General features: G+C 37.1%; 1 protein-coding gene across 1 annotated transcript in view; it reads left to right on the forward strand.

The window, feature by feature from the left end:
• The window catches only part of dcaf12 (DDB1 and CUL4 associated factor 12), a 146,224-nt gene that overhangs the window by 42,074 nt on the left and 92,023 nt on the right, over window positions 1-12,127 (forward strand). The window contains exons 2-3 of the mRNA XM_039759044.1: window positions 3,243-3,500; window positions 4,353-4,565. Of these exons, the coding sequence (XP_039614978.1) occupies window positions 3,243-3,500; window positions 4,353-4,565 (471 nt within the window). The remainder of the gene's footprint in view (window positions 1-3,242; window positions 3,501-4,352; window positions 4,566-12,127) is intronic.

A 12,127-nucleotide genomic window follows, 5' to 3' on the forward strand; every position in this document is an offset into this window, starting at 1 on the left:
TTAAAATTTACATTACTATGCATTTTTATTTCTACACCATTGTTTGTTCTTCCATGTATAGATCTAAATCTGGCCTGTCCTAACCTCCCTGCCCCCCCATTCCCTAGTTTAAACAATCCTCGACTAGCCTACACATACGCCTCCCCAATACATTGGTGCCCCTCCGGTTCAGATGTAACCCGTCCACGGGGCACAGGTCCCATCTGTTCCAAAAGGAGTCCCAATGCCCCATAAACCTATACCCTTCTACCCTGCACCAAGATTTGAGCCACGCGTTAAGCCTTCTAATCTCCTCAATCTTACCTGGACTGGCGCGTGGCACAGGCAGAACTTCGGAGAAGACTACCTTGTCAGTTCTGCTCCTCAGCTTGGTACCTAACTCTTTGAATTTGGATCGCAGAACTGACAGACTACCCTTATGTATGTCATTTGTTCCAACGTGGACAATGACAACTGGATCCACCCCGCTCTGGCCAAGAGCCTATCCACCCTTCCAGGAGGTCTCCCACCTGTGCTCCCGGAAGGCAACACACCGTGAGACTCTCTCTCTCTGGAGCACACCTGCGCTTCAATCCCCTAATGATTGAGTCCCCAACTATCACTACCTCTCTCTTTTGGGAACTGGTTTTGAGGTGGCCCGTTGGGGCTCCTCAACCCTGCCTACCACCTCAGAATTATCAGAGTCACCGTCCAGCTCCGCCAGGACATGATAACGGTTAGACACTTCTAATTCTGGGGTTGATGCCCGGACAGTGTGCACCCTTTACCTTACGCCTTGTGACCGTGACCCACCTATTCCTACCTGTCTGGTCTGGAATCTCCTCCCGCCACCTTAGGGGTGCACACTATCTCTAAAGGACACCTGGGCCAAGTCCGCCAATTCTCTATTACAACGCAGGTCAGCCAACTCCTCCTCCAGTTCAGCGACCCTGAGCTCGAGGTGCTGGATCAGCTGGCATCTCTTGCAGATGTAGCCCTCATAGACAACTGGCTCTTCCAAACCATCATCTAAAAGTCCAACATCCAACAGGACTTGCATTGCACTGGCCTCATTATTAAAATTTGATTTGGGATTACTAAGCTGCCTTAACTATATTTTTTTTTTCTTTAAATTAAATTTCTTCTTCTTTCAGCTGCTCCTTAACTTAAATGGTAACACTAAGATCTGCTACAGATATTTTACACCTTTTCCCCTTAAGCTCCTGTACTGTTCTCCCTCTCAGCTGCCTGCTTTTGCCTTTCTATGAGGTTAACTTTACTTTTCTCTGTCTCTTCTAGCTTTGCTCTTCTTACTTATAAGCTCTTCACTCGCACTGTTTGTATTCCCCGTATTAATGAACCAATACGCTGTCGCCCACTTAACTGTTCTGCCTCTGGACGCTAAGGACTGTTTAATCTAAAATAAACAAATAAATAAAACTTTACTACCTTATTTGCTCCTACTGCTCCTTGTGCCTGATGGTGTCTTAACGCAGGCCGCTTACCTGCGCACTACTGAGTTTCCACCTTTTACTGCTATGAAGTCAGCCGCTGCCTTTTTTTCTTTTCCTTTAAACTAAGGAATCGCTGTTACGACAACGCGGTTATTTATTTACAAATGCCGATATCAGTTACTGCTGCTTTCTATCCTGCCTCCTCGATGCTAATTCATATACAGATAACAAGAAAAAGAACAAGAACAAGTACGAGTACAAATAACTTTTCCAAGCACACTTCCAAACACCCAGCTACTTTTGCTCTTGTGCGGCGAAAAAAGCAAAAAAACCCTTCTAAAGGGAAAAAGCTTTAAAATTCCCACACGGTTCCTTAGAGGCAACCAAAACCCAAGTTTTAAGAGCAAAATGTATTTTTTAATGTAAATCTCACACCACAGAACAAACCAACAACTCTCAACATACTCTAGCGTTTGCAAAGCACACGTCAGCACAAAGCACACGTGACCTAATAATGTAATATAGGCTGTAGAACTGATACCATGATAAGAGTGTTGAAGTAATTTTAAAATGTTATTGTACTTACCAATATATATTTGATACTTTAGATGACCCTAGTAAAGTAGTTTTACTTTCATTGTTAAAGAAAAAGAAAAAATGAAACATTTTATATAGATAAATAGAACTTTATTTGTCCCCAAGGAAAGATTTGGCTTTTTACGGAAGCTCATTAAATAAATTGATTGATTGATAGATAAACATACACACAAACACACTATGGTCTGAACACAATGGAATGAAGAAAGGCAGAAAACTAAAAAGAAAGAAAAAGCTTTTAACTGAGCAGTTACAGTCCCAGCGAGGTGTTGTACAGTATTGTTTTTTGACACATTTCTGCCAAATAATGTGTCAGAGGTAGGATATGCAGCATTGATTATAATGGCATTGTTTATAATGGCACTAAGTTTTGTTTTAATTCTGTAATTTGTTACCACCTACAGGGTGTTCAGAGTGTGTCCCACAACTGATCCTGCCCTTTAAATTAGTATGTTGATTTGGTGCTTTACTTTACCTAGCTCACCACAGTGTAGGGAATCGCACTGGCCACCACAGAGTTGTAGAAGATGTGAAGGATGTCATTACCCACATTAAACACAGTCTCCAAGAGCCTGCTATGCTCTATTTTACAGCAGTCCAGCCTGTCATTGATGTGAAATAATCTTGTTCATAGATTTTAAGTGTGTTCAGTATACCAACACTAAATCTACTGAGTTAAGTTGAAAAGTATGATTCATTCAAAGCAAATTTTGCACCGGGTTTGTATGGGTCCTGGGAAACCTGAAAAGTGAACAAACCAAAATCCAGTACTGAAAAGTCCTTTGAATTCTAAAAAAACATAAAATGATACTTAAAAGTCATGGGAAATATTAAAATGATTTCCAAAAATAAAATATCACACATCTCGCCTTAATACCATGTTTAATGACCTTGCGCATTAATATCACCTTGTGTTGTGTTCTGTGTGTGAGCGCATTAATAATAAGTATGAGCAGTATCTACCTTAATTCTTTTTAAAAGCTACACAAATGAAGTTTAAATCTACTGAAAGAGGGCAATTTGGAAACAATAGAGTGGTAAATCTAGTAGCTGTCTGTGTACGCTTGTAGCATGCTTATTTTACTTGTAATTCATTTTAGCCTTTATGAGACTATAGAAGATAAATGTCCAAATGATTTAAAATGAAAAAAACTTTGGAAATTGACAATCTATCTAACCTTTCTTATTTTGTTGCATCTTCTTTCCATACAGTTGGACTGGGGTCAATCAGTATGTAAAAGAAAGCATCTCCTGGCTGTCAAGAAGTCTGTAGTATTTTTTTTGAAAGGGAGGGAATTTCATCAGCAGCATCATGAACGTTGTCTCCAGCAGACACTTCGCAGCTGTGCTGCCCAAAGACTTCCTGGCATTCTCCGTGAAAGGGAATTTTCTCTTGGTACTCTCAATAAGGTCTTTGCTTCCCAGTGGCTCAACCACAGGCAAGTGGTATGTGGAACAAAATGTAACACGGTAAGTAGCTTAAGATAACACAAAAAATTCTGAAGCCTATATAATTCTGTTTAGGATAGTTAAAACAAATTACAGATTATTGCCATTGTGTTTAATCTTTTAATTTTTTAATATTGACCCTTTTGCTGGAAGAATTGCAAGTGTCTTATCCATCATCTATATTACCTAATTGATAATGATCAATTCTCTGCTCTCATTAGTTAAGAATTTGTTCTTTTTATGTATGATTTAATACCATAGTTGTTGTAACTCTTGGCTTGGCCGGAGCCATGATTCTTCTTCTTTGTATTTCCTAGTTTAGTGTGGTTTCATGAATATATGTTTAATCACACATTAATCAGCTGAATAGCTTGCTGTATGATTGAATTCATGGACTGTGGAAAACATCTACACTGGCAACTAGAGGGGAATTAGGGTTCACAGAAACCGCTGCAGGTATCCATATATAGTACAAACCGTATGATTGCTAAATGTACTGCTTTATCATCTGGAACCTGTTTTAATCCCAAGGCTTTTGTTCCTGAATTCAATCTACATGGCTTCTTCTGTTAAATTTTAAATATTTATGAAAAAGTAATTGGACAAAAGCAAAGATTGAATATTCATTTATTAATAAAAAAATATATAGGCTTATGTGGTGACAGTTTAACACTTGTCACTGTATGAGTTATAAGCAAGCTGGACACAATGATTTTGTTGTCATACACAGTATGATAAATTAATCCCTTAAAGTCAACAGAAAATTTACTACTGTTCACATAGCAAAATAATCATATTAGAAATAAATGTGTACTATGTTAGTAAATTATTGTATTTGTTGTAATTTAAGTGATATATTTTCTATTTTTGCAGCTATTTGTGGTGGATGTCCTGACGGGCCACATTACTAAAATTCCGATGCTGAAGGACAGAGAGCAACCTAGTGTCTTACTAGATCAACAGGGTTGTGGTATCCATGCCATTGAACTGAACCCTTCCCGTACACTTCTTGCCACAGGTGGAGATAACCCTAACAGTCTTGCCATTTATAGACTTCCATCGCTGGACCCTGTCTGCGTAGGTGATGTAAGTCATCAGCAGTTTTTCTAATTCAGAATTCTTACCCTGCTTTACATTTGCTTTTTGAAATATATTTTATGTACCACAGATATGTGTATATCAATGTCTTTTTTTTCAGTTTAGAGTTTTGTATACAAAGAGTTTTGCTTAGTAGTTGAGACTCGGTACAGGACTAAAATAGGTTGCATTTTTTAAATTTTATATGGAGTACTTGTATTATATTTTAATCTTTGTCTGCAGTTGATAACTGAACACACAAAATAATTTGTGGTATATAACATAGTTGTCTAAACTTTTTTTTTTACGAAGGGTAAGAGTATTCACAGGGGCAATACAATATGCTCACAGTGTATTGTTTTGGCAAAGGTTAATAATACAGAGTTCATCAAAAATGAAAAATTGAACATTTTTTTCACAAGTGCTTTCACATTAAATCAACTGAAAATAAACATTTGTGCTGCCTCATTAGTATGTATTTCTTACTCCGCTGCAGTGATACATAATTTTACGTGTCTGAAAAAAATCTGCCTTGGCATTATCATAACATCAGTGGAAATCTGTTTGAGGTGGAGTGACTAAGTTTAATTTTCTTTTTTATATTTTATTTTATTAAAATCAAAAAACATTCCATACATGCAAGTCAAATTTAATGAAACTGGTTTGAAACAAATGGAAGTCTAATTTTTTCTGTAGCAGTTTGTAAAATAAAAAAGCTCATCAGTGTAAGGATTAATGTGAGAATGTAAGGATTAATGTGAGAAACTGACACCATAACTTGGATTCATTGGAGTAGGTGAAAGTCTGGTAGTTGATACCTGCAAAAATTACACAAATGGAAGCTCGTCAACTTGTTGTGAGAGGTTTTTTGTATCATTTTGCTCAAAGTTATATGTTAAGTTGAATAAACTACACATTTTTATTGTTTGGTTGCTAGAGTGAGGGAAGCATCTCTTGTCAAGATTTTGTAAGAACTTTAGCAGGGGGATCTATTGGTGGCAAGTATAAACTGTTTCTTCATACTATTTGTCAATCGGCTCAAGCTTTTATCCTGCATTTGCTTTTCCCACATGAAAGTGAATAGACATGAGAAGACCTGGATGCTCTCAATATGTGTGGAAGTCCTAAAATTTTTTTTCAGTCACATTTTCCCTCCTTCTGCCAGCAAAATTAGCAGCCAGATAAAAGTCCATTGCTGCATGTAGGAAGTTTGAATTGTTTTGTTCACTTATCTGTTTTTTGAATCAGTAGATACAATTTTGCTATAAAGGCATTACTCTATCCATATCTTTGCGACTGATTTTTAAATTTGTGATCTTACCAAGTACATGAAATTGTGCTCTCATACTGGCTCCATCTTTTGCTGTTCTGTTGTCGCAAAGAGGAAATACAAAAAATGAAATTGTGGAGGAATTTGGGGATTAAGTCAGAGGTTGCATATAAGATGAGGCTGAATTTGGTTAGGTTTAATGGGTATTGCACCATGGCGAGCAGGAGGTGTTTGTTTTCTCTTAATAATTGTATTTTGTATTGTGTGCCAAAAGTGTTATAGATTAGTACTGCTGGGAAAGCAAACAGAGCTCATATTTCTTCTAAAACAGTTAGCTCACACCTTTATGGAAATTTGTAGCTCAACGGATATTTTTAATTTTGACTACTGAGTTGGAAAATCTTACATTTTTGTAAAAAAAATTACACATCACAACATTTTCATTATTTCATGTGTCAGTACTATAGTATATTTAACTTTAAATAGAAACATGGGGAACCTCCAGTCCTCCCAAGAATAATGTTCCACTCGTAGTTTGAGTCCTAGCAAGTTGCTACGCCACGTGTTCTTGACCGGCTGACTGGATGCCAAAGCTGTCTCTTCCTATTCCTATCTTGTAATTGACTTCTGGAATTTGCTTCACACTCATCAGATGTTGCTGATATTCTTTTTCTTTCTGTCATGTCACCTTCTTGATCAATTTCTCTATGGTGTTTGCTGTAGGAAAGATGGGAATGATGATAACATCCATTTTTTTTACTTCACCAGCATGTATCACATCATAAGGTTTCAATTAAGGCCAGAACCAAAGTTCTAGCCATAGTGGATCTCGAGTAGTAGTGTGAAAGAGAGGCACAACCCTTAGCATTACATACATATAGATTTACAGTTAAACAGATTTGTAATATATTGTGTTGGGGTTAGGTACAGTTTGTTAATGACAAACCAATGTTATATTAAACTATTTTATATTAGCCTAGATTATCTTCTCAATTACAAATTTATGGTAGGAATATAATTTGCTTTTTTGCATTGCAATATCTAATAGACAAACTTTGAAATATGTTGTTCATTTAAATAGTTACGTAGTTCAGAAGTTATGCTATAGGTTTTTTAAATCAGAAGCCAGAAGATCAACTTTAGTAAAAATAAACTGTGCCAAACGTAGCCTGGTTTGGAAGAATTTTTTAGAAAAATATAATGATGTTTGTTTTAAACTATGCAGTTCTGTGCTGAAGTACAAAAGCAATGTGCCTACACTGTGTGTACATTGATAGGATAGACATGTTGCTAGTCAATGTGGTTGATGGCAAAAGCATTCGGTAGGTATTTTGAGCTAGTATATCAGAAGCACTGTTGCCAGCATAGAAAAACATTTTGCTGAGAAGAAACGAAAGTTGGGAATCCATCTGACCACATCCAGAATGCTTGCACTCACAACTGACATTTGGAATACACTAAGAACTCAGTGGTATTAGATAATAATGTGCCACCATATACACAAAAACGAAAAGATTTACAGTTAAATATTCAACTGACAGCCCTGCCATGATGCTATTTGCTGCCATTAAGAAATTAAGATTTGCAGGCAAAGTTATTGCATGTTTTGATAATAATACACAAAACACAGTGATTGTTAATTCACTCCCTCATCGTGAACTGGTCTTCAGTAACATGTTCTGCTTGTACACTTCAAATCATAGACATTGACATATGTGTTACTAATGATACTCTGATCAGGGGCATTTTTTTTTAAGCCTTGTGTTCTATATTACAGTCTTATGCTCTGTATTTTTATAATTAAACTTCTGACCACGTTACCTCTTCATTTTTATTAACAAAACAAAATTCTGTATTCTTATGGTTCAGTGACCATAAAGATGCTAAAAAAAAATAAAAATCCTTTAAAATGCATACTTCTTTAAAACTATTAAATTGTGCAGAAAATATTTATCTTTAATAAATGCAGAATGAAAAAATAAATTGCTTTTCATAATTACGAGGTGTGGCAGAAAAGTAATGAGACTGGCAACACTGCAAGCGATCTGGCAACGCTGCGCTGTTGTCCTTGATAGAGCACGTGTATCAGTACCCTCCCATAGCTCAGTGCGAGTTTCAACTCCTTCCATTAACTACGTGATTTTTGTGACTGCTATTAGCGGTTGTGTTTTGGTTGTGCGCCACGCAAAATAGAACAGCGGAATTTGGAGCAACATTGTGCCATTAAACGGCAAGTGTGACGTTTGAAAAGTTAAAACAGGCCTATGGGGAACATTCTTTATCCCGAGCTCAAGTTTTTCGCTGGCTCAAATCATTTTTGGAAGGCAGAAAACACGTTGAAGATGAACACCGTCAGGAGGACTTCAACTTCGAAAACCAATGAAAACATCGAACGTGTGAACACTCTTGTGAGATCAGACTGTCGTTTAACATTAAGAATGTTGAGTGAACAATTAAATTTGAACAGATTTACCGTTCATCAAAATTTGACTGAACATTTGCACATGCGAAAGGTCTGTGCCAAAATGGTGCCGAAAAACTGCCCTCTCCATAACAGAATTTTTGATCTCAAAAGGCATTCCTGTGGTTCCCCAGCCCCCTTATTCACCTGACCTCAGTCCGTGTGACTTTTTCCTTTTTCCTAAACTAAAAAATGTCCTCAAAGGACATCATTTCGGGACTTTAGAAAACATCCAAAAGAGTGTAACGGACATGCTGAAGACCATACCGGTTGACGACTTCCAGCGCTGCTACCAACAGTAGGAACAACTTCTCCATCTGTGTGTATCTGCCCAAGGGAACTACTTTGAAGGGGATAACATTGATGTTTGAAAAAAATAAAAACTTTGGTAAATAAAAAATCAGTCTCATTACTTTCCTGCCACACCTCGTATACTCATAAGTGCAATGCACTTATCTTAAACCAAGCTTAATTTAAAAATTTTGTAGTTTTTACCATTTGTTTAATGAAAAAAAAAATATATTCACAAACATTGATTCAATTAATTGAATTTAAAACTCTGCTTAAATGTAATACATTTAGGTCCATATGTATTTGAACCATGATACCATTTTTATAATTTTGGGTCTGTGCACCATTCCATTGGATTTGAAATGAAGCAATCAAGATGTGATTGAAGTGTAGACTTGCAGTTACAATTTAAGGCATTTAACAAAAACATTGTATGAGCCATATAGAAAAGACAGCCATTTTTACACATTCTCCCCATTTTCTGGGGCACAAAAGTATTATAACAATCATTTTCCATTCTTATTTGAAAATCCTTTGCAGTCAATAACAGCCTGAAGTCTGGAATTCATGACCTTCACCAAGTGCTGGGTTTCCACCCTGTTGATGGTTTGCCAAGCCTTTACATCCGCTGTCTTCAGCTGCTGTTTGTTAGTTGAACTTTCTGCCCTCAGTTTTGATTTCAGCAAGTGAAATACATGTCCAGTTCAGTTGAGGTTAGTTGACTGACTTGGTTTTTGAAGGATATTATACTTGAATATTGCACTTGGCTTGCTGTAGCAGTATGTGTTGGCACATTGTCTATCTGTACTATGAAGCGTCATCCTATCAGTTTTGCAGCATTTGTCTGAATCTGAGCAGACAATATAGCCCTGTTCACTTCAGAAATCATCCTGCAACTTTTGTCAGCAGTCATATCATCAGCAAACACTAGTGACCCGCTTACTTTGGCAGTTACTCATGCCCATGCCATAACAATCCCTCCACCATGTTTCACAAATAATGTATTAGGCTACAGATCATGAGCTGTTCTTTCCTTTTCTTTGTACTCTTTTTCCATTGCTGATATTTATTGATCTTAATTTTATTTATCCAAAGAATACTGTTCCAAAGTTAGACTGGATTTTTAAAACTGTTTTCTGGGGACATATAATCGGTACTTTCTGTACTTGAGGATTACCAATGGTTTGTACCTTTGGTAAACCCTTTATCTTTACTTTCCTGTAAGACTTCTTGTGATTCTAGACTTTGGAAATGATAGAAGTACCTCCCAGGAAATGTTCTTGGTTTGGGTAAATGTTGTGAATTGTTTCTTCTTCACCAAAGAAAGAATTCTGCGATCATCCAGCACAGTTGTCTTGCATGGTTGTCCAGGCCTCCTGGTGTTGCTGAGATCACCATTGCATTCCTTTGCTTTAAAAATGTACAAGATAGTTAATTTGACCACTTCTGGTGTGTCTTGTTTTTCTTGGATGGGTTTTGTTTTGGGTTCTCTGCCTAATGATGGCCTGTTTTGACTTGCATGGACTGCAGTTCGAACCTCATATTGAGAGTTGTGATAGTGATAGATTCAAGTGATAGATTCAAAATGCTAATTCTAAACTTGTAATCAACTCCAAATCTCCTACCTGCCTAATAGTTATGAAATAACGAAGGACCTGCTCACACTTGGCTATGGAAAAGTTTGTCAGTTAATTGTCCAAATACTTTTGAGACCTGAAAATGGGAGGACCAAGTATCAAAATAGATAATATGATATTTTTGTTAAACCCTTTGAATTAATTTTGAAAGTCAACACTTCAATCATGTAATTATTTCTTCATTTCAATTCCATTGTGGTGGTGTGCAGAGCCAAAATTATGAAAATGGTGTTATTGTCCAAATACTTATGGGCCTAACTGCACATGCACTTATGGGTAAATTATAAATAGAGGCTAGCATTTTTAATTATGCAGTACTTGTTTGTTACCAAATCTTATACTATGTGACACATAAATAAATAATAAAAACTATACTAAAGAAATCTAATCAAATTTTCATAAGATGTTCATCAAGAAGATACAAGGCTAACATACAAGTTTACAAATAAAATTTACATATTTTACTCTTAAGCTAACAAGCCTATTTTTTAATATGCAGCAATTTCAAAGTCATCTTCTCTGTTCTTTATCTAATTGAAAATTTGAGCTACTTTACTAAATCCAGGCTCATTCACTATCACACTCAAACAAATTGTGTCTATTTTAATTAAATGACAAAATAAAAATGTCTGAACTTATTACAGCAGCTTTTCTTTGTGTTTGTCTAATTTCACGTGACAACCTGTCTGAAATTGTTTTCTCATTTTATCACTCCACTTTAATATAAGAGCCAGTATTCTTTTCTCTGTGCTAAAGTCTGCCTAGCTGATCTCTCATGTGGCAAAAAAGACGTGTTCAGGCTCAACTAGTATAATACATTGCATAAAGAAGCCCTTCAACTAAACTACTATAAAGTAGGGATGCACCGAAATTTCGGCCGCCGAAAATTTTCGGCCGAAATAGCATTATCGGTTTCGGCCAAACGTAAGAAAACGCCAAAATAAAACCGAAATTGTCGCCACGCCTCTCCCATCCTCCTGTCTCGTTCGCGCTGTCATTACGCATCAAACACGGAGTATGTCGGCGGTTTGGAAGCACTTCAAAGTTTCAGATGAGGACAGCAAAGTTGCAATATGCAACATTTGCTCTGCAAAAGTTTCAAGAGGGGGTTCAACAGCAAAGACATTTTCGACTACAGGTTTAATACACCACCTTAAGTCAAGACACGCAATTGAATTTGAGGAATACCGTCAAACAACGTTGGTTAAAACTAAGCCAACTAGCACATCAACACCCTCGGTTGCCACATTTTTCAAAAATTAAGAAATTTGTAAAATGACAGTGCTAAAGCACGTGACATAACAGAGAAAGTAATGGAATTCATTGCTTTAGATGACCAGCCGTTTTCAGTCGTGGCCACTCGCTGGAACAGTACATACTATATGTTGCAAGGATTACTTGAACAGAAGCGGGTTTTAGCTGCATACATGACAGATCACGACCTGTCAGCAACTTTGAGTGCACATCAGTGGATGTTGGTGGAAAACATTGTCTCTCTTCGCCTGCTCAACAGTTAACCAAAATAAGCTCAGCTCAAGCGCCTGTTGCTGAAGTTATTCCACTGATCGCAGCACTGAAGCGCCTGCTTGGAAAAGAGGCGAAACAGATCATGGCGTAAAACAGCTAAAAACTCTACTGGAGGCTGTTAACAAACGCTTCCAAGACATTGAGTCCAACCCTCTTTACGGCATTGCAACAATATTAGATCCACGCTTTAAAGACCATTACTTTGATGATGAGAAAAGGCAGGATGTACGCGAAATGGTGCAAACAGAGCTTACGGCTCTTTAAACCTCTGGTGAAGCACAAGTCGCGACGGGGAGAACAGAGCAAACTGTGCCTGAGAAACGGTCACGTATAAGTGATGAGGCACATTCCTTCGCTTGATATGTTTGACTAAATTTTACAGGAA

This window comes from Polypterus senegalus, chromosome 7 (genome assembly GCF_016835505.1).
Source record: "Polypterus senegalus isolate Bchr_013 chromosome 7, ASM1683550v1, whole genome shotgun sequence".
In the NCBI taxonomy this organism is placed as follows: Eukaryota; Metazoa; Chordata; class Cladistia; order Polypteriformes; family Polypteridae; genus Polypterus; species Polypterus senegalus.